The 23,417-nt window shown below is 35.9% G+C and overlaps 1 protein-coding gene across 6 annotated transcripts in view; it reads left to right on the top strand.

Moving 5' to 3' along the window:
• Positions 1-23,417, top strand: part of SEC23A (SEC23 homolog A, COPII coat complex component) — a 67,490-nt gene that overhangs the window by 15,364 nt on the left and 28,709 nt on the right. For all 6 annotated transcript variants that reach the window (XM_045450757.1, XM_045450753.1, XM_045450754.1 and 3 more), the window contains 9 exons: positions 175-254; positions 1,035-1,179; positions 3,144-3,302; positions 4,453-4,568; positions 9,813-9,936; positions 12,653-12,733; positions 14,085-14,174; positions 15,594-15,700; positions 22,701-22,854. In XM_045450757.1, coding sequence (XP_045306713.1) covers positions 175-254; positions 1,035-1,179; positions 3,144-3,302; positions 4,453-4,568; positions 9,813-9,936; positions 12,653-12,733; positions 14,085-14,174; positions 15,594-15,700; positions 22,701-22,854 — 1,056 coding nt within the window. The remainder of the gene's footprint in view (positions 1-174; positions 255-1,034; positions 1,180-3,143; positions 3,303-4,452; positions 4,569-9,812; positions 9,937-12,652; positions 12,734-14,084; positions 14,175-15,593; positions 15,701-22,700; positions 22,855-23,417) is intronic.

Here is a 23,417-nt window from a genome sequence, read left to right as displayed (position 1 = left end):
TATTGTTTACCTGAGGGTCTCCCTAACTAGACCTTTTGCATTCTAAGGAAAGAGACTTTATGTTCTTTATTTTTGTGTTCCTAATACCTAGCACAGCATTTTGCATATGGTAAGTAGTTGATACATCTTTGTAGGAGTACTTAAATGGATATCACAAAAATAATCTCTTTACAGGAAATGCTGGGACTCTCTAAAGTACCCGTTACTCAAGCTACACGTGGTCCTCAGGTACAACAGCCACCTCCTTCCAATAGGTAATTATTAAATATGGCAAAGAGAATTTTACAATTTGTGCAGCTCTTTTAAGCATCCTGTACCCTTAACTGGAACATAGACGTTCAGTAATACTATATTGTTATATTTTTAGGAATATAAATACACAGCATTAGTACATCTTCTAAAAAGTTGAGGCAGAATCATGCCACTAAAATGGTTGGTTTCTTATTATTACAATGTTAAGGACTTTTTTAGTTTTGGTATATTCCTGATCTCCTGTTTTTAAGTTCATAAACTAGTTGAAGGCAGCCAAACAAAAGTAGGGCCTAAAAAACTTTTCATTTAGCCTTAGAGGTAGTTTCCCCTTCCCCAAACTTACTAATCAGAAGTAGTATTACTAAAATTGAGTTGACATATCTTCTCATAATTATTTCAGTAGCCCTAAGGCTGACTAACTGGTAAATGAAACTGGTAAATGAAAGGCTGACTAACTGGTAAATGATATAATACTTGGTGTGAGTGTTTCACTTACAGTGGTTGTACTAAAACTTTGGTTGTGGACCAGTAGATAGCATCACCTGGGAACTTGTTTGAGATGCACATTCTTGGGGCCTACCTCAGACCTGCAGAAACAAGACCCTGGAATCTGTTAAAATGAGTCCTCCCACCAATTCTTATGCACACAAAAGTTAGAGAACCATGGGTCTACCATGTATTCAAATTACTTTTTTCTATTTCTAAAAAAGGAAACAGTTTGTTTCTTACAGTCTTACCCATAAACATTTATAAATGACTTTTGATTTAATTTTGTTTTGCAGATTCTTGCAGCCAGTACAGAAAATAGACATGAATCTCACAGATCTTCTGGGAGAACTGCAGCGAGACCCTTGGCCTGTACCACAGGGGAAGAGACCTTTGCGTTCCTCTGGGGTGGCACTTTCCATAGCTGTAGGACTACTTGAGGTAGTGACAAGAGCTTTGTTTTGGAATGTAAATGTGTATGTTTGTGTATCAGTGATATCTACAAGGCAATGTTGAGTGAAAAAATTAGGTCATTAAGACAGCAAATACTTAAAATTTGATCTGTGGTATATTTTTTTGTGTATAGAGATGCATCTGGAAGGGTGTTTGTTCATCCAAATGTTAACAGTGGTAGAATAAGGGGAATTTTGCTTTTAAGTAGAATTTGAAAATTTTACACTACACATACCTTAGCTTTATAATTAGAAAAGAGACTTTTAAAAAAAAGCTTTTTAAAAAATGAGATGCTATCAAATTTACAGAAAAGTTGTAAAGAACATTTTTCCCTCTGAACTATTTAAGTTGCTGACATGATGTTCCTAACCACTTGAATACTTTAGTTGTTTCCTATGAATCAGGATATTTTTGTATATAACTACAATATAATTATTAAAATCATAATATTAACACTGATACATTACTATCACCTAGCTTTCAGATCTCGTTCAAGTTTTATAGATTATTTCAATAATTTCTTTTTCTAAAAAGAATCTTATTAAAAATTTATTTTACTAAAAATACATTCAGAGACATGTATTTAGTGGTATGTCTATTTAGTCTCCTACAGTGTGGAACAGTCCCTCAACTTTTCTTTGACTTTCATGACTTTGATGCTTTGGAAGATTCAGGCCAGTTATTTTATAGACTCTCAAATTACTTTTGTTTTGATATGTCCTCACAATTAGATTCAGGTCTTATAGCCGCAGGACTATCATAGAAATAATGCTGTGTTCTCATTACACCCTGTCAGGTGGCACATGATTTTCATTTGCCCCATTCAAGGTGATATAATCACCATGATCACTTACTAAGATTGTGTCTGCCACGTTTTTCCACTGTAAAATTACTCTTATTTCCCCTCCTTTTGTAATCAGTAAACATTAGAAAATGAGAGTCTTTGAAACCAAGCAAATATCCCATTCTGCATAAAACTTTCAGTTTCTATATTTATTTATTAATATCATTATGGAGTTTACATCTCCTTCTTTCTGTGTATAATTACTTTGTTCCACAGTTAATGGTATTTATATAATTATATTAGAAATACTTTGCAATAACCCTAAGTAGTTGTTGGACAAAAATACAGAGCACGTTTTTCAAGTTACTTTATAGCTTCAGAAAAGAATGTAAATGATACAGCTTTTGCAATCCTGTCTGTTTTGAGTCCTCAAAATTTCTAGTCTACTGATAGCACTCTTATTTTTCATTTATGTAGTTATTTATTTTAAAAATTCTACCATTTTTCTCATTTCACTTTGGAAGAAGGAAGGGTAGATTGGAATACTCAGTCCATCATCTTAAACTAGAAAGATAAGCCATGCATATGTTTTAAACATAAAAAAGAAAAATAGAACTACAGCAGCAAAACAGGAAGATGTCCCTTTTCTTACTCCTTCTCTACTCCTCCCAGTCTAGGACTGGTTAAGCAGGAGCAGCATCCTTATTTATAGGGATCAGGCTTATAGATTATTTAAAACAAAATTTTTTTTAACATTCATTTTTGAGAGACAGAGCATGAGCATGGGAGGGGCAGAGGAAGGGAGACACAGAACCCGAAGCAGGCTCCAGGCTCTGAGCTGTCAGTACAGAGCCTGACATAGGGTTCAAACCCATGAACTGTACATCATGACCTGAGTCGAAGTCAGATGCTTAACCAATTGAGCCACCCAGGCACCCCATATGAATTATTTTAAAGCTAGGAAGGCACTATCATTTAAGATAAGATTTCAAAAGAAAGGTATTCAAACAAATACCATGTGTTTAAATTTCATTTTAAACATTTGATTATTCTTGGATAATTTATGCTTTCTTGTTTTCTAGAAAGAATATATCAGAATTCACTTTTAGAAATATATATCCTTGTATCTTCCTTTAAACTCTTTTGACAAGTTACTTTTTTCTGATAGTGTACTTTTCCCAACACTGGTGCTCGTATCATGATGTTCATTGGCGGTCCAGCCACTCAGGGGCCTGGAATGGTGGTTGGAGATGAATTGAAGACACCTATAAGATCATGGCATGACATTGAAAAAGACAATGCCAAATATGTTAAAAAGGGAACAAAGGTAATTTGGTTAAGTTTTTTGTTTTAATAGAAAAATTTCATTTGATGGAAGAGGAAGAATACACATACTTCATAATAAGAAATCTGATATTGTGAAGTCTGATGCTGTAACTACTGTTCAGAATTGGAGAAATAGTCTCTTTTTTTTTTTTGATAGTTTAAGTTACAATTTTTCTGGTTGTAAATATTTAAAGACTTAATAGTAGCACCAGTAGGTAGCTCTTTTTTTTTTTTTTTTTTTTGTGGTTGTATTTTTTTTTTTTTCACAGTAAGTGTCTCTTTAAAGATTACTCCTGAGAGAAACCCTGTGTGCCTTTTTTGATATTCATGTTAAAGAATATCTTTCCTGCTTCAGGAAAAATTTCTTGAATTTTCCAGTTTTTCATTTGTAAGAGGCTTCCTCTAGATATGTATTTTGTTCATAGGGTGAATAGTCCATCATTGACTTATGAGTTGTTTTCTGTTCATGTAACTTTAATTTTATTTGAGTTTGTGCTAGTACATTTTCACTTTTGACTATTGACTCCCTTGAATTGGTTCTGCTGTTAGTGTTCCTTTTTAAAAAAAAAATTCTCTGGAGTTTACAATTTTAGTTTAGTTGTACTATATTAACACTTCTTTTTGGTAGTCATAATATTTTTAAAAGTGTAAATAATAACATAATTTTTGTCACTATTACTGGATTTTTTTCCTGCCACCAGATTTCCCTTTTGAGGTTGGAAGTTTTCTTAGAGCTTCAAAAAGTGTTTTGTATTTGTTTATCTTACAGCTTTTGTTAGTGTTTTTCTGTATTTTGGTGTTTTTGTTATCTGGGTGTGGACTCAGCCAAGAAAAAGAGTTCTGTGTTCCTCTTCTACTATGTTTATGTATGAAGAGCAAGATATTTGTTATACCTTTTCTCCAAGTTTAGCTTAATTTAGGAGTTTATTAGAATGCCTTAAAAATGTGAAAGTGTCAGACTTCTAGAAGTTATTGTATCACTTTATGAGGAGTTTTCTATTATAGAAAATTAGAACATATCACACTTAAATTATTATGGGTTATAGTTTTAGTATTTTTTTAGGCCATTTTGATCTCTTTATGGGAAAAATGATGTATAGGATGGTTGAGTTTATACATTGATTTGATTTGATTTAAAAAATCTTTTGTAGCATTTTGAAGCATTGGCTAATCGAGCTGCTACGACTGGTCATGTTATTGATATCTATGCCTGTGCGTTAGATCAGACAGGTCTCCTGGAGATGAAATGCTGTCCCAACCTTACTGGGTATGTATTTAAATTTTTGTAGTTTTTAGGATTATAGGCTAATAATTAGTTTACAAAATATAGACCAATAATGACAGTTTAGAAAAAACAGCCGTCATTCTACCACTCCAGGACAACTCTTAACAGTTTTTGATACTGCTTTCAGTAAAGCTCACTTTACATTTTTTTCTAAATTTCAGTTATAAATGCACAAGTTCTGTTTGAAAAGTTCATCTTGATGTCCTGCAGTCATTGTTTTATTATTGTAGAGCTTTTTGAGCTATAATTCACACACCATAAAATTTACCCATTTAAAGCATACAATTGAATGTGGGTTTTTTTGATCTGTTCACAGGTTGAGGAACCATCACCAAATTTAGTTTTAGAACATTTACATTACCCCAAGAAGTAACTGTACCCATTAGCAGTCAATGCCCTTTGCAGTTTCCTTCTCCTTCTCTCTCAGCCTAGACCCCTAATCTGCTTTCTGTCTATAGATTTACCTTCTCTGGATCTTAGGGAAAAACCATTTCATCTTTCACCATTAAGTATGATGTTCGCCGTGAGTTTTGTTTTTTTTTTTTAATTTTTTTTTTAATGTTTATTTTTGAGAGTGAGAGCGAGCGAGAAAGACAGTGTGTGTCAGGGAGAGGCAGAGAGAAAGGGAGACACAGAATCCGAAGCAGGCTCCAGACTCTGAGCTGTCAGCAGCTTGACACGGGGCCCGAACTCACGAATTGTGAGATCATTGACCTAAGCTGAAGTCGGACACTTAACCGACTGAGCCACACAGGCTCCCTAGCTGTGGGTTTTTGTAGATGCCTTGATCAGGTTGAAGGATTTTCTATCCTTAGTTGAGGTTTTTGTCCTAAAAGGGTGTTAGGTTTGGTTAAATGCTTTTTCTACATCTATTGAGACGATTACATGGTTTTTGTCCTTTTTTCTATTAATATGTTGTATTACAGTGATTTTTATGTGTTAAACCAACCTTGTATTCCTGGGATGAATCTCATTTGTGAATAATACTTCTTATATATTGCTGGATTTGATTTGTTAATATTTTTTGAGGATTTTACGTCTATCTTCTTAAGGGATCTTGATCTATAGTTGTTTTATTTTTCTTCTTGTGATGTCTTTGGTATTGGCATCAGGATAATACCAGATTCATAAAATGAGTTGGGAAGTGTTCCTTCCTCTTGCACTGGCAAGCATTACTTCGGGGATAATTTAAATAGGCTTTAAAAAACTCAATTAGGGGGGCTCCTGGGTGGCTCAGTCGGTTAAGCATCCGACTTCGGCTCAGGTAATGATCTCATGGTTCATGAGTTTGAGTTCCACATTGGGCTCTGTGCTGACAATGCAGACGCTGCTTTGGGTCCTCTGTCTCCCTCTCTCTCTGCCCTGCTTACACTCTTTCTCTGTAAAAAATACAAAGACATTAAAAAAAATTATATATGTCAATTCATTTCTCAGGTTTATTTATTTAATTTTATTCATCTAATAAATATTAATGAGCACTTACTATGTATCATCAAACTGTTCAGGGTATTGGATATACACAATGAACGAAACCTAAAAATTTACCCTCATGGAGCTTATCTTCCAGTGTAGGAGTGTTCAGTGTAATTTTCTATTGAACATGTTCTCTGTGTTGTCCCACTGAAATCTGGTGAGTGTGACTGAGACCCTGAATTTAAAATTTTAATTTTAATTGATTTACATGTAAGTTTTTGTATTTTCTAATTAAAAAAATTTTTTTTAACGTTTATTTATTTTCGAGAGACAGAGATAGAGTGTGAGCAGGGGAGGGATGGAGAGAGAGGATGGACACAGAATCCAAAGCAGGCTCCAGGCTCAGCTGTCAGCACAGAGCCCGATGCAAGGTTTGAATTCATGAACCACGAGATCATGACCTGAGCCAAAGTGGGATGCTTAACTGACTAAACCACACAGGTGCCCCATTTACATGTAAATTTAAATAGCCGCATGTTTGGATGCACAGTTCTAGTGAGAGGAGATGAGACAAGTAAAGTAGATAGGATGTCAGTAGGTAACAAATGTTAAGGAGAATAATAATGCAGGAAATGAGGTTTGCAGTTCTAACGGGGTGAGAAGGGAAGGCCTCATTGAAGATGAGGTTTTAGCAAAGACCTAAGGAAATGAGGTAGTGAGCCAAATGCATAGATGAAGGAAGAGTGTTCAAACAGAATAGCAAGGGCAAAGTTGAGAACATGCATAGGGCGTTTGAAATATAGCAAAGAGGCCACAGTAGTGGAGTGGGGTGAGTGAGAGGGACAGATTGTCATTGTCTTTTGACTATGGTAAGGGCTTTGGATTTCACTTTTGTTTTTTAAATTTTTTTTTCTGTTTATTTATTTTTGAGAGAGACAGAGACAGACCACAAGCGGGGAAGGGGCAGAGAGAGAGAGGGAGACACAGAATCCAAAGCAGGCTCCAGGCTCCAAGCTGTCAGCACAGAGCCTGACGCGGGGCTCTAACCCACGAACTGTGAGATCATGACCTGAGCCAAAGTCGGATGCTTAACTGACTGAGCCACCCAGGCGCCCCTGGATTTCACTTTGAGTAAGATCAGTAGAGGAGTGATATGATCTGTAATGCTGTAAAAAGGATCATCTGACTCCATTTACCTTCAGTGGTGAATAGGAATGCAGGAATACCAAGTGGTGGCTGAGAAGTGGTTGGGTTTTGGATATATTTAGAAGTAGAAGATTTGCTGATAGATTGGATCAGGGTTTGGGGAAAACTGAAAATCAAAGGAATTTACTGGAAGGATTGAATTGCCTTTTATTGAAATGAGTAAGACTGTGAAAAGAAGAGTATTTGGGGAGAAGATTAGGAGTTTAGTTCTGAACATGTTTGGTTTAAGATGCCAGTTGATATCCATGAGATGTTGAGTAGGCAGTTTGATATTATAACATAGAATACAGAAGATAGATCTGGGCTGGAGACATAAATGTGGGAGTTGTCAGAATATGGTGTGTATGTTTTTTTTTTTTTTTAATGTTTATTTATTTTGAGAGAGATAGAGTATGAGCAGGGGAGGGGCAGAGAGAGAGGGAGAGAATCTCTAGCCGGCTCTGCTCTGTCAGCGCAGAGTCAAACATGGGGCTTGATCCCATGAATCGTGAGACCGTGACCTGAGTGGAAATCAAGAGTTGGATGCTTACCCAGCTGATCCACCCAAGCACCCCACTGGTGTTTTTTTTAATAGCAGTAAAAATGGATGAGATTGTAAGATTTAGCAATCTAAGAGCAGTGCAAATTGACTTAGAGTGAACTAGAAAAAGAACAGAGGGGTGCCTGGGTGGCTCAGTTAGGCGTCCGACTTTGGCTCAGGTCCTGATCTCGTGGTTTGTGAGTTCAAGCCCTGCGTCTGGCTCTGTGCTGACAGCTCAGAGCCTGGAGCCTGCTTCAGATTCTGGGTCTCCCCCTCTCTCTGCCCCTCCCATGTTCATGCTCTGTCTCTCTCTGTCTCTCAATAATAAATAAACATAAAAAAAAAAAAAAGAACAGAAAGAGAGGATTGGAAACAGCTGGTAGAGATTACAAGTTCTCAAACTTTCATATGTGCAGATCATCTGGTTATCTTGTTAAAGTACAGATTCTGGATTGGCTGTGCATAGGATGGGACTTGAAATTCTCCTTTTCAAACAAGATCCTTGCTGATAATAATGTTGCTGGACCAAGAGCCACACTGAGTAGTGAGGTTATAGAGAGTTATTTCATGGAGGTTTGTTGTGAAAAGGAAAAGATAAGTAGGGTGGTGTAAGTTGTCTTTAATGTAGGATGCATATCACCAGGTATAGTGATAACATAGATCATCATAGATGATATTTATAAAAGTAGAAAATCTAAAAGAACCTATTTACTAACTGTTGGAATTAATATGTTAAGTTGTCAAGACTTCTAGATCAAGGTCGTTGTACAAAATTCAACTATATTTTTGTACACCAGTGACAAATATAGAGAAAACAACATTTAAAAAGATATATAATATATAATAACATCAGAGATAACATAAATCCAGTATCAAAAATAAAATTACCATTAATTAATTATGCCATATCAGTTTTATTCTTTTGCCTATTTTAATTTTTATTGTATTGTTTGAAAGCTACTTAAAATATTTTAAAAATATGAGCAGATGTATGTAAATGTTTGTATGCATATGAGTTTATGGGTGTATCTATCCCCTTTTTGTAGAACAGGAGAAAATTCTACATATCCTTATCCACTTTGCATTTTCACTTATATTCTAGATAGTAGTCTACAGCAGTATATTACCTCATTGTGTGGATGTACCATATTTTACCCAACTAGTCTCTAATAGATGGTCCTCCGGATTGTTTCCAATCTTTTATAACTAGTAATACTGAATACCCTTGTGCATATATTTGCTTTTTGTTTTTGTTGCCAGAATATTTTTGGGATAGATTCCTAATAGTGGGTTGGCTAGATTAAAGAGAAACCACAAGTGTAATTTTGTTAGATATTGGCAAATTCCCCTGTGTTGAGGTTGCATCATTTTGCATTCCCACTAGCAGTGTATGAGGGTAACTGTTTCTACAGCCTCACCAACAGAATATGTCATCAGACTGTGCTTTTAGCTGATCTATTAGAGAAAAAATGGTACCTCAGAACTGTTTTTGTTTGATAGTTAATGTTTTTTAAAACTTAAAAAAATGAGAAACAGGTACATGCTTACTGAAAAAATTTGTACAGTACATGTACATAGTGCTTAAAGTGAAAATCGTTCCACAGCACCCTCCTATTCTTCTTTGCTAAGTTTCATGATCCTGTTATGTCTGATGTGATTGATACACACAGACAGTATATGCATATATATACATATACAGGTATATATTTGTTTTCAAGAATGAGAATGTGTGCTGGAGAACTGGGTGGCTGGGATGGAAGAGACACATTTGCTACTGTGTACCATTTTGTATCTTTTGAATTTTTGTAGCATGTGGATGTGTTATCTATTTATAAAAAATAATGTTAATAAATTACTGAGAACAAATGTAAGTGTTAGGGGCACTCAGATGCTCTCAGGATTGAGATTATTTATAGGGTGAAGATATTCTCATATATTTGAGTTTGTAAAATTAATGGTAGTAGAGTACATTTAGAAAGTATCTTTAAAATTTGTTGGTAGTATTGAGAGGTAATTTACTTTTCTGGTTTTAACACATAGGCCCAGTACTTGTGTCACATATATTATTTTTTGTTCTTTCTGTGCAGAGGATACATGGTAATGGGTGACTCTTTCAACACTTCCTTATTCAAGCAGACTTTTCAAAGAGTTTTTACCAAAGATATGCATGGACAGTTTAAAATGGGCTTTGGTGGTACATTAGAAATAAAGGTAAGCATCAAAACTTGACATGTGTGGTATGTTATCAAAAGAAATTTGTAGTCTTGACCATAATATTTAAATATCATTAATCAAATTCAATATAGACTTTAAAAGTAGAGATTTTGTTTACCAGAAAAATGTATCATCATTAAACGTACATGAAATTTTACTTGAGCATTTACAAATAATTATTGGAAAAGGAGATACTATATAGGTAAAATTTCCTTTAATTGCTTTTTCTTTATATAGGATTTAACTTTTTAAGTGTGTTTTTTCTTTTTTAGTGCTGTATTTGCTTCTGTGAGTGCTAGTTTTTTTTTATTTTGGGAATCAGTAACTGAAGAGAAATCTATTCCATTTGGATAATCAGTAATTGTTTTTTGATTAGTAGGTTGTTGATATTATTTACTTCTTTTTTTTTTTTTTTTTTTAGAGAAAGAGAGTGCGTGCGCATGTGTGTACATGTGGGCAGGGGAGGGGCAGAGACAGAGACTCCTAAGCCGGTTCCATGCCCAGCACAGAGCCTGATGCAGGGCTCGATCCCACAACCGTGGAATCATGACCTGACCCTAAGTCAAGAGTCAGGTGCTCAACCAACTGAGCCACCCAGGTTCCCTGATACTGTTCACTTCAAATTTTGATTTAAAAAACCCAAAAGTTTAGTGTCATAAAAGTGTATTACAAAATCATTGACTTTGAACTTCCATTAAATATTTCTTCGTAATCTTTTTATTTTATTGAATGCTTGCTATGTGTATAGCATTAGGCAGGGAAATTATGAGGATCTCAAGGGATATATAAGTCACAGTGCTTCTTAAGAAGAAACTTAAGTCTTGTGGAACCTGGCTAGCTGTCAGTGGAGCATGTAACTCTTGATCTCAGGGTTGTGAGTTCAAGCTCCACATTGGGTGGGAAGCCTACTTTAAAAAAAAGAAACTGGGGCACCTGGGTGGCTTGGTCGGTTAAGCATCCGACTTCGGCTCAGGTCATGATCTCGTGGTCCGTGAGTTCGAGCTCCACGTCGGGCTCTGTGCTGACCGCTCAGAGCCTGGAGCTTGTTTCAGATTCTGTGTCTCCCTCTCTCTCTGCCCCTCCCCTGTTCATGCTCTGTCTCTCTATCTCAAAAATAAATAAACGTTAAAAAAAAAATTAAAAAAAAAAGAAACTTAGTTTTGATAGATAAAATTAACATTTGTGATAGAATGAAATAACAGTAGATTATAAAAGTCCTATAAAGGTTTAGGGAAGAAAAATGAATGTATGCAGGACACAATTTATTCTTGGTGATAAATGGTTTTATAGTGAGTTACAGTGGTTTTGAAAGATGGCAGAATTTAAGTTCGTTGAGGAAAACACATTTTAGTTAGGATCCCATGTGAGGAAAGGTAAAGAAGTGAGAATCAGCGTGGTATATTTGGGGAAACTTCCCAGTGAGAGTGGATGCTTTGTATTGCAGTGTAAGGGAAATAGTTTTAATTATGTGGTCAGTTGTATTTTGGTGATGCACGTGTAGCCAGAAGAAGCCATTGTAAGTTAATAAAGAATAGTGTTTCAGGTAAAATTTGTCTGACAATGGTATTCAGTTTGTCAGGAAGAAGAATCTCGAGTAGGAAAAGTGAATTAGGTTTTCTAATTTTCTTAGATGGAAACTAACAATGGCTTAAATTTTGGTGTCAGAGATTGGAAAGAAACCAATCTTGGTGACAAATTTTCTACAGGAGGAAAAACAGAAGATAGTGTTTAAAGTTTAGAATTAGGATGTATGAATTTTGGGTACAGTATTATTTTGAATTGAGAGTGAGATTACCAAATGGAGACCTCCTATGGGCAGCTGGAAATAGAGTATTGAAGTTAGGTCAGGGCTAGATTGTAAATTTGGAAGTTATAAACCTAGAAGTGTCCACTGATCTCATTATTGTTATTTTTTTAAGTGTATTTATTTATTTTGATAGAGAGAGAGAGAGAGCGAGTGTATGTACATGCACATGAGCAGAGGAGGGGCAGAGAGAGAGAGAGAGAGAGAGAAACCTAAGCAGGCTCTGCACCGTCAGTGCAGAGCCTGATGTGGGGCTTGATCCCACGAACCATGAGATCATGACCTGAGCCAAAATCAAGAGTCATGCACTCGACCAACTGAGCCACCAAGGCACCCCTGATTTATTATTATTATTATTTTTTTAATTTTTGTTTTTAACCTTTATTTTTGAGACAGAGAGAGACAGAGCATGAACGGGGGAGGGTCAGAGAGAGGGAGACACAGAATCTGAAACAGGCTCCAGGCTCTGAGCTGTCAGCACAGAGCCTGACGTGGAGCTCGAACTCACAGACTGCGAGATCACGACCTGAGCCGAAGTCGGACGCTCAACCGACTGAGCCACCCAGGCGCCCCTATTATTTTTAACATTAGTTTGTTTTCATTAACCTCTGGGTTATAAATGTGGAAGGGTGTCTTTATTCTTTTTTTTTTTTTTTTTTTTTTAAAGAGCCAGAGAGAGTGTGAGCATGGGGAGAGGGGCAGAGGGAGGGAGGGAGAGAGAAAGAGAGAGAGAGAGAGAGAGAGGGAGGGAGATACTGAGAATCTTAAGTAGGCTCCATACTTAGCGTGGATCCTGACATGGGGCTTGATCCCAGCCGCCCCAGATGTCTTTATTCTTATGTACTTATAGTTGAATGTATATTTGAACTTTGAGGACACTAAAGTGTTCACTGTATGCTTATTTTGCAGACCTCAAGGGAAATAAAGATTTCAGGAGCTATTGGACCCTGTGTGTCTCTCAATTCTAAAGGACCTTGTGTGTCTGAAAATGTAAGTCACCTTTAATTTACTCTAAAAAGAAAATCTAGTTAATTCGAAGGACAGACCAACAATAGACTTGGAATGACAGCCTATAGTAATCCTTTCAAAATTATTGTGTGGGCTAAGTTTTTCAGTAGAATATGGTTCCGTTTCCATTAGTATACATCTGTTTGTGGTTGCTCTTTATGCATACCCTTTTTACCATCTACCGCTAAATTAAAACCTTCGTGCTGTCACCAGTCTTTTGTTTTTTTATGCCTAAGTTATTCCTTCCCCCAGTGTGCCTAAAAAAACCCAACAACTGTGATTTGGAAATTTGGAGACTTCTGAAAGTCAAATCTGAAATTTTTTTTGTTAGTAGGATTTCCAACAAAGTAACCAAATTAGCCAGATTTTAGTTTCAATTCCTTTCTTTTTTGTTACCCATCTAGTGGATGTATAGTACACTTTAAAATGGTAGAATTATGTACCTGTAGAGAGGATGATGGAGCAAATAAGGTGAGTAATCATCTGTAAAATGTCAGAGTTTAAAAATTAATTTTAAGGGGCGCCTGGGTGGCGCAGTCGGTTAAGCGTCCGACTTCAGCCAGGTCACGATCTCGCGGTCCGTGAGTTCGAGCCCCGCGTCGGGCTCTGGGCTGATAGCTCAGAGCCTGGAGCCTGTTTCCGATTCTGTGTCTCCCTCTCTCTCTGCCCCCCCCCCCCATTCATGCTCTGTCTCTCTCTGTCCCAAAAATAAATAAACAGTGAAAAAAAAAATTAAAAAAAAAATTAATTTTAAGCAGTTTGCATGGTAAAAATTCTTATCTAAGAAGTTTTTTTTGGGAATCTGAGTGTTTGATTTATGGAATTCTGATCTAGAGAACCTGTATTCTATATATGCATATGTTATGTGTTAAGTCAATATCTCCTTATACCAATGAAACAGTTGGATAGAAAGATAGTTGTAATTATTTCATTAAATAGTTTATACTGTTAAAGTCTACAATATTAAGAACTTGTATCAATATTTAGAAAGAATTTCAATTGTTTTATAATTTTATTGTGTAAAAATTACTTGATTTTATTTCATGATAAGTTTATATGACTTTAAAAATCTTAGACTTTTAACATTCATTAAATTAGTTAGACACCTGAAATTTAGTTTTTCTTACTGGAGTTTTTTCTCCCCCTTTTACCTTAATATATATTATAGTAATAAATTGGGAGCACCTGGCTGGCTCAGTCGGTGGAGCATGCGAATCTTGATCTTGTGGTTGTGAGTTTGAGCCCCACCTTGGGTATAGAGATCACTTAAAAATAAAATCTTAAAAAGTTGTGTTCTCTAGCTTTCAAACATACTATGTTTTTTTTTTTACAGGAGATAGGAACAGGTGGCACTTGTCAATGGAAGATATGTGGACTCAGTCCCACTACAACCTTAGCCATATATTTTGAGGTTGTCAATCAGGTATGACTTTTTATCTTGAAGTACTCAATTTAGGCCATAAGTATTTCATATTTTTTCTTTTTTTAAAAATTTTTTTCAACATTTATTTATTTTTGAGACAGAGAAAGATAGAGCATGAACGGGGGAGGGGCAGAGAGAGAGGGAGACACAGAATCGGAAACAGGCTCCAGGCTCTGAGCCATCAGCCCAGAGCCTGACGCGGGGCTCGAACTCACTGACTGCGAGATCGTGACCTGGCTGAAGTCGGACGCTTAACCGACTGCGCCACCCAGGCGCCCCATCATATTTTTTCTAATAGTAATTATGACCTACAGCTTATTCTGTTTTGGAATTTTTGTTTGTCATTTTCTGTTTTTCAAGACTAAACTCTTTGGTGAGAGGATAAACTACAATAGAAAGAGATGTTAGGGAAACCTGCAAATTCCCATCATTGGACAACCCAACTTTTAGTCTCAGTTTTCTTGTTATTGTTGTTGTTGTTTTAATATAAAATTGAAGACTAAATAAATCTTAAATTCTGTCCTAGCTATGCATTTTTGTAATTAGGCATCTAGCTCCTCCTGGTTGTCACAAGGTATATAATGATACATGAAATCTCTACAAGAAAGTTTAATATGTCAAAATTCATAAAAAAGGATTGGAAGGTAAAGATTCCAGTACTTGAAAAGATTTTTTTTTTCTGCTGCAGGAAGAAGTTATCATATTAAAGAATGATATAATGTACAAATTACTGACTTACATATTAATAGTTTTTAGGCATAAAATGAACCACAAAGTATTAATAGCCTTCTTAAGACATGTACAGGCATTTTTTTTCTTTAAGCGTCAAAATATGTGAAAAAGAGTTGTTCTTACCAAAAAAAAAAAAAAAATCAAAAAAGCAAGAATGCTAATTGTCAAAGATCATGAAGAAAGTTTCTCTTATTGACCACTTGCTATTTCTTTCTGAGGACCATTATTATATACTACTTTTGGGCTTTTCTCATTAATAGTTTTCTGTTGGTCACCTCTTCATCAGGTGATTATTTTCCTAAAAGTTGTGTTTTCATTTTTCGTAGCGAGGGGAGGAGAACTTGCTTCAATTTCTCTTTATCCAATTACTATTAGGCAAAATTGCCTTACTTATGCCTTTCTGCATCTCATCATTTCTTTATACTTCTCCCTTCATTTTGTTTCATGTCCCTCTGAATTACATATTACTTGCAATTGATATCATAGCTGGAGTCATGTCTCTATCCTTCATCATTTTCCCCCTTTCCCAGGTCCATTTCTCTTATGTGGCAAATCATAGCTGTTTGGTATTCACTGGAAACAGGCATCCCTCTGGTCGATTTTAGAATGAATTTCATTAATGCTAGGGTAACTATATAATAAGACTGTAATAGATTTTGCTTAGTTTTTACTCTTATTTTTACATAGCATAATGCTCCAATTCCTCAAGGAGGACGTGGTGCCATCCAGTTTGTGACTCAGTATCAGCATTCAAGTGGACAGAGACGCATCAGAGTGACCACCATTGCTAGGAAGTAAGTTGTATTTTTTAGAGATTTAATTTACGTATCAAAACTATCCTGGGTCATGCTTCCAAACTGGGTTTCTGTTTTGAGTGACATCCATAATTATAAAATGAATATTTATGACTAATGGCATTTTATTTCTTTTTAATTTAGCTTATTTGCCAGAATATTCATTGTTAGGATCTGTAAAGCAATTTAAAAAACTACTCCTAAGACATATTCTTCAAAATAATTCCTTTATTGGGGCACCTGGGTGGTTAAGCATCTGACTTTGGCTCAGGTCATGATCTCACAGTTCGTGGGTTAGAGCCCTGCGTCGGCTCCGTGCTGACAGCTTGGTGTCTGGAGCCTGCTTTGGATTCTGTGTCTCCCTCTTTCTCTACCCCTCGCCTGCTACACTCTGTCTCTCTCTGTCTCTGTCTCTCTCTCCGAAATAAATAAACATTAAAAAAAAATTTCCTTTAGGGGCGCCTGGGTGGCGCAGTCGGTTAAGCGTCCGACTTCAGCCAGGTCACGATCTCGCGGTCCGTGAGTTCGAGCTCTGCGTCAGTCTCTGGGCTGATGGCTCAGAGCCTGGAGCCTGTTTCCGATTCTGTGTCTCCCTCTCTCTCTGCCCCTCCCCTGTTCATGCTCTGTCTCTCTCTGTCCCCAAAATAAATAAACGTTGAAAAAAATTAAAAAAAAAAAAAATTTCCTTTATTTACCATATTTCTCTTGAGAGGAGGAGAAATGCTAATAAACATTATCCTATTATAGGCAATAATAATGTGTATATACATACCTCATATAACAATAATTAATAGCATTACTTTTCAGTTGATGATAAAGTTCTTAGCTACTATTATCATTGTATGTTTTTTCAACTCTTATTATAATGTCATTTAATTCATTTACCAAATCTTCATTCAGTGTCTCCTTTGTGGCATAGGTAATTTTGGGGCAGGGTGTGGAATGCAAAGGACTTGAACATACTTGGTCTGCTGTATGATATGGAAGAGTCCAGTCCTCAACCTATCTGTAGTGAGGGGACAGTGTTTTTTTCCTTCCAATTTTTTGGAGACTGATACTTGTAAATACACTAAAAATGCATTACTAGAAAATGAAATTTAAAAAATTCACAATGCAGGTCCCTATTTTTATTATTAGACTTATTAGACAAAAAATTATTTTGTTAAATTGCTTAAATATTAGTAAACATATAGTCTCAGTTTCTGTTCTTACCACATGGTGAACTGATACTAGGTTTGTATACCACACTTTGAGTAGCACTGGTTGAGACCACAAAAGGTGAAGTCTCTTAACAGTTAATATTATAGGGTAGTATTTTGTGTAACAAAGCCATGTCCTACATTTATTAATGTAGTTAACAGTTTCCAAAAGGAAGTGATTAGGCATGACAGATGCCTTTTCTTGTTCCTACCTATATGATGTATTCTCTGAATAAGACATATATTTGGTGACGTGTTCTTGCACAGCATTTGCACAGAGAACAGGTTGAACTGAACTTATAGCCCCTCTGTTTTCTTACAAATAAATTATTTCTCAGCTCCTTTGATAACCCGTCTGTATATATTTGTGACATGTAAAACAAAGGGAAGATCATTTTGGAATAAAATTAGTCAGGAAAGGATTCTTAGATGAGGTGCGTCTAGAAGCAAACCAGTTTTTGGTCTATTTCTGTTTGTCTTGAACTTGATTGTCTGGGTAGGGAAAGTGTTGATCAGTATAAACTTACCTGATTTAAGCATGGGCTAGAAAATGAACACAGAGACATCTGAAGCTCTCATTTTATTGAACTGTATTTATACTCTAGCTTCATTCCTGAAAATCATGAGATTGTTTTGGTGAGTGATGGACATTAGCTTTATGTTTGAACTGAGTATTGGTTGTATGGTCTGTTACTTATCACAGGATTATACGTAGATTTATTTATTGTCCTCCTCTGTTACCTTGCTTTGACTTAAAATCCTGCATCAGTGTCAGGGGAATATATTATTCATTTGAGCTAAATATCCCAGCTGACTAAGCATTCACTTAGATTTGTTAATACTTCATATCAGGAACTTGGAAGTTTGATTCTTGGCAAACATGTCAATTTATTTATGCCCCTCAACACACACACACAGACACACACACCCACATGCACACACACGTGCAACTTAAATTGGACATTCAGAACATTTACTTAAGGAAACAACTGGACATACCAAGTTGAGGGATATTTTACAAAGTTACTGGCTTAGAATTGTCAAAAATGTCTTGGAAGGCAAGAAGAGCATTAGTAACCAGTCCAGATTAAAGGAGACTAAAGAGATGTTACAACTAAAGCCAATATGTGATTCTGGATAAAATCCTGTGTCAGGAAAATATTTGCTATAGAGGATGCCATTGAGACAATTGGAGACATTTGAATATGGTTTATGTATAGGATGATAATATTAAATCCATGTGTAATTTCATGAATTGATAATTAAGGCTATATAAGACTATAAGATACTCTTGTTCTTAAGAGATATATACTGAAGTGTTCACGGGACAGGGTCATAATGTCTCTAACTTAATCTCAAAAAGTTTGGCAAATGAAAAAGTATGTTTATGTATAAAGGAAGAGAGAATGATGGGGCAAATATGTTAAAATGCTATCAATTGATAAATCTAGATGATGGATATATAGGAATTTATTCTACTCATAGCTTTTATGTGTAAAATATTTTTAAAATGAAAAGTTTTAAAAAGTTAGATAACAACCCAGTGAAGAAATGGGCAGGGGACCCAGGCAGGAGCCTGGGTGGCTCCATCGGTTGAGTGTCCAACTCCTGGTTTCCGCTCAGGTCATGATCTCATGGTTCTTGGGTTCAAGCCCTGTGTCAGGCTGTGTGCTGGCAGCATGGGGCCTGATAGGGATTCTCTCTGTCCTTTGTGCCCCTCCTCCTGCTCACACTTTATCTCTTTCATTTCTCTCTCTCAAAATAAATAAACTTAAAAAGCGGGGGGGTAGGGGGGGGTGGGCAGAGGAGTTCCTGGGTGGCTCAGTTGGTTGAATATCTCTGACTCTTGATTTTGGCTCAGGTCATGATCCTAGGGTCATGGGATCCACGACTGATCCACACTGAGTGTAGAGGCTGCTTAAGATTCTTTCTCCTTCCCTGCATCTCTCCTCCACTCGTGCTCTCACTCTCTTTCTGGAAAAAAAAAAAAAAGGCAAAAGATATGAATAGACATTTTTCCAAAGAAGACATGCTGATGGCCAATAGAGACATGAAAAGATGCTCAACATCATTCATTATCAGGAAATACAAATCAAAACTATAATGAGATATCACTTTACACCTGTCAGATGGCTAAAATTAACATAGGAAACAACAGATGTTGGTGAGGATGTGGAGAAAGGGGAACCCTCTTACACTGTTTGTGGAAATGCAAACTGGTCAGACCCTGTGGAAAACAGTATGGAGGTTCCTCAAAAAGTTAAAAATAGAACTACCCTACAGTTGAGAAATTGCTCTACGAGGTACTTACCATGAGGATACAAAAATACTGATTCGAAGGGACACATGCACCCCGATGTTTATAGCAGCAGTATCTACAATAGTCAAATTATGGAAAGAACCCAAATATCTATTGACTGACAAATGGATACAGATGTGGTATGTATACATACAGTGGAATATTAGCCATCAAAAAGAATGAAATCTTTCCATTTGCAACAACATGGATGGAGTTAGAATGTATTATGCTAAGTGAAATAAATCAGAGAAAGACAAATACCATATGATTTCACTCATGTGAATTTAAGGAACAAAACAGATGAACATAGAGGGGGGAAAAAGAAAGACAAATCATAAAACAGACTTAACTATAGAGAACAAACTGAGGGTTGGTGGAAGGGAGATGGGTGGGGGATGGGCTAAGCGGGTGATAGGCATTAAGGCAGGCACTTGTTGAGATAAGCACTGGGTGTTATATGTAAGTGATGAATCACTAAATCCTACTCCTGAAACTAATATGACACTATATGTTAACTAACTGGAATTTATTTTTTTTTTAATTTTTTTTTTTCAACGTTTATTTATTTTTGGGACAGAGAGAGAGACAGAGCATGAACGGGGGAGGGGCAGAGAGAGAGGGAGACACAGAATCGGAAACAGGCTCCAGGCTCTGAGCCATCAGCCCAGAGCCTGACGCGGGGCTCGAACTCACGGACCGCGAGATCGTGACCTGGCTGAAGTCGGGCGCTTAACCGACTGCGCCACCCAGGCGCCCCAAACTGGAATTTAAATAAAAACGTGAAACAAACAAGAATAGGTAGTCTTTTAAGAGAAAGGGAGTTTCTTGGAGAAATTTCATGGGTTTATATATTTTTAAGTTTTTATTTTATTATTAATTTTGAGAAGAGACAGAGACAGCATGAGTGGGGGAGGTCAGAGAGAGGGAGAGAGAGAATCCCAAGCAGGCTCTGCACTGGTAGCACAGAGCCCGCTGTAGGGCCTGAACCCATGAAACTGCGAGATCATGACCTGAGCTGAAACCAAGAGTCGTACACTTAACCACTGAGCCATCCAGGTGCCCCTATATATTTTCAGTTTGCACAGAATTTATGAGGCCATTGTAGAGCTATATATCATGTATGTTTTGGTGCTATTTATGTCATTATGTCTCACCCAAACACCCATCTTTTCAAATTAACTTATCCTATTTTCAATAATCAGCACTTATTTTTTCTTTATTTATTAGTAATATGATTTTAGGGGCCTAGGCGAGTGTACTTGTTTAAGTGAGCCATGTGAAAGTAAAGAACTCAGGTTCCTGAGATACAGTCAAAAGTTACCCTATTTTTCATATAGAAAACAACTTTGACCTGGAAAGTTTGGTTTAAAACTACTTGTAAGAATTACAGTGAGGAGGGGATATTGGAAATAAGATAGATTTTTACAATGTGAACAAAGTCTTTAAACTTTATTTTAAGAGCATAATTTTTAATTTATAGCTAAATAAGATTTAATTCGTGAATTTGCATGCGCTTACGTGTCAATGTAGTTAAAATGTCACCTTTATGTTTCAGATTGCAGCAAGAGAATATCATGGTCATCTTAGTTGGGAAAATGCTGATTTAGATAATTTTGGTTTTAGTTCTTTAAATTAAAATTTTTTAATTTTTTAAATTAAAATTTAAAATTTAAAAAATTTTTTAAATTAAAATTTAATTTTTTAAATTAAAAATTTTTTAAATTAATTTTTTAAATTAAAATTAAAGTTTTTTAAATTGAAATTTAAAAAATAATGTAAACCATTAGTATAACCACCAAGTTTAAATTACTTTAAAAATAATTTCAAAATTGCTGGTTCATATTCTTTTACTGATTCTCATTCTTTTTTGCCTCTTGCTATTTCTCATACTTAACAGTTACCAGTCACCTGGAAAATATTAAAAAATTATTTGTCTACTTGAAAAAAATTAAAAATAGAGAAAGAAGGAAGAATTTTGAATATGTTACTGCCTAAATCTTGGGGGGATGACTTCTTGCATCTTTGAGTCATGCAAAAGTGGTCTAGCTTTTCAAAAATCTTTAAATTTTTCTAGACTTGCTTAAAGTGAGGTACTTTGGAATTAGAATCAGCTGAAGTATTACAGAACTCTGTGAAACATTAGACAAAAACTGTTGCTGGGTCTCCCCAGGATTAGTTTGACTGGATTGTATTTATAGAATATGTGAATTTAATAGATTACTGCTATTTTTTGTGTAATGGCAAATTAATCCCTTAGACTAAAATTTTTACTAACATTTAGCATGGAAGGAAAAGAATACATAGAAACTATAATTGTATCATTTTTTCCATTAATTGAATTAAATACCAATGAGAAAATAACTTTTGATAATTTTTAGTTTATAGTTTAGTAAATGAGTTACTTATTTTTGTTATATTTCCATGTTTCTGCCTTTAAAAAATTGAAGAAATAAATTTTCTTTTTTTTCCTTTTTAAAAATTTATTTTATTTTATTTTTTTATTTTTAAATTTTTTTACATTTATTTATTTTTCAGAGACAGAGCACAAGTGGGGAGGGGCAGAGAGAGAAGGAGATAGAATCTGAAGCAGGCTTCAGGCTCCGAGCTGTCAGCACAGAGCTCGATGCGGGGCTCGAACTCACAAACCGTGAGATCATGACCTGAGCCGAAGTTGGGCGCTCAGTCAACTGAGCCACTCAGTCTCCCCCTCTCTCTCTTTTTTTTTTAAAATAAGATAGAGAAAGCAAGTGGGAGAGGGGCAGAGAGAGAGGGAGAAAGAGAGAGAATCCCAAATGGTCTCTGTACTGCCAGTGCAGAGCCCAATGCAGGCCTTAAACCCACAAACCAGGAGATCATGACCCGAGCCAAAGTCGGAGGCTTAACTTATTGAGCCACCCAGATGCCCTTGAAGAAATACAATTTAAAGTCTGATATAGAGACTTGAGTATCTATGTGCACATGTGCACATTCACACACATACCTGTGCTATTTTCTTAGTTGTAAAAATCTTAATGTCTTAAGGAGTGTGTTTGGAGATTTGTCTTTATAATTACTTTAGAGGACTTGGGGTGCCTGGGTGACTGCGTCAATTGGGCATCCCTTCGGCTCAGGTCATGATCTCGCAGTCTGTGAGTTCGAGCCCCATGTCGGGCTCTGCACTGACAGCTCAGAGCCTGGAGCCTACTTCAGATTCTGTCTCCCTCTCCTTCTACCTCTCCTCCACTCACACTCTGTTTCTCTCTCTCAAAAATAAAATAAAAACATAAATAAAATAATTACTTTAGAGGACTTTATTAGGTTTGGATATATTTTTCTGAAAAATAATGCTATACTGAAACTGCTGTTAGTGATTTTTAAAATGTTAATTTTCCAGATGATGTTGGAATTTTGAAATATTGGAGTAATTTTCTGCATCATTTTAATTTAAATCTGTGTCATAGTCAACTATGATATTGTGAATATAATAATGCAGTGCATTTCTATGCTTTCTTCTTGGCTTTAGCTGGGCGGATGCTCAAACTCAAATCCAAAACATTGCTGCATCTTTTGACCAGGAGGCAGCTGCCATTCTTATGGCCCGGCTGGCAATCTACAGGGCGGAAACAGAGGAAGGACCAGATGTACTTAGATGGCTAGACAGACAGCTCATTCGACTGGTAAGATGGAAACATGGTGCTTCATTCAATCTGTATGTTTTTGTTTGTCATAAGTGTTTGTTGCTGATAATCTCTTTCAACATACTTAACACTTTAACTGCAAGACTGTATGAGAGATACCTATTCAACTTGCTGAGAAAGGCAGCTTGAATGAATAGTAAGTACCTTTATGTCTCCAACTGAGCTAAAATACCTTTTTCTTTAAAATGAAAGAGTGACAATTATGTAACCTATTCTTTTTCTTTTTTTTTTTTTTTTTTGGTGGGGGGGTGCTGGTATCACATTTGTTCCAAATTTGATCCTAAATTATTGTGACTGTTTTTTAGTGCTTATTTGCATATTTTTTCTTCATTGCTATGGTTTTAGTTTTCTGTGTTTATTTAAGAGAAGTTAATTGGGATATAAAAATTATACACTTTAACATACAAAAATATGGGTAAGTTTTGATTATCTGGATCTATGTTACTAAAGTATGTGTTAGTAAAGTTATTGATAATGATGGTATATTTGGGTTTTTGACACGGCAGGAACCCATTATTTACAGTATGACCTAGAATGCTTAA

The sequence above is a fragment of the Leopardus geoffroyi genome, chromosome B3, assembly GCF_018350155.1.
Source record: "Leopardus geoffroyi isolate Oge1 chromosome B3, O.geoffroyi_Oge1_pat1.0, whole genome shotgun sequence".
In the NCBI taxonomy this organism is placed as follows: Eukaryota; Metazoa; Chordata; class Mammalia; order Carnivora; family Felidae; genus Leopardus; species Leopardus geoffroyi.
The sequence above is the reverse complement of the archived record's forward strand: the minus strand, read 5'-3'. Positions and strand labels throughout refer to the sequence as shown.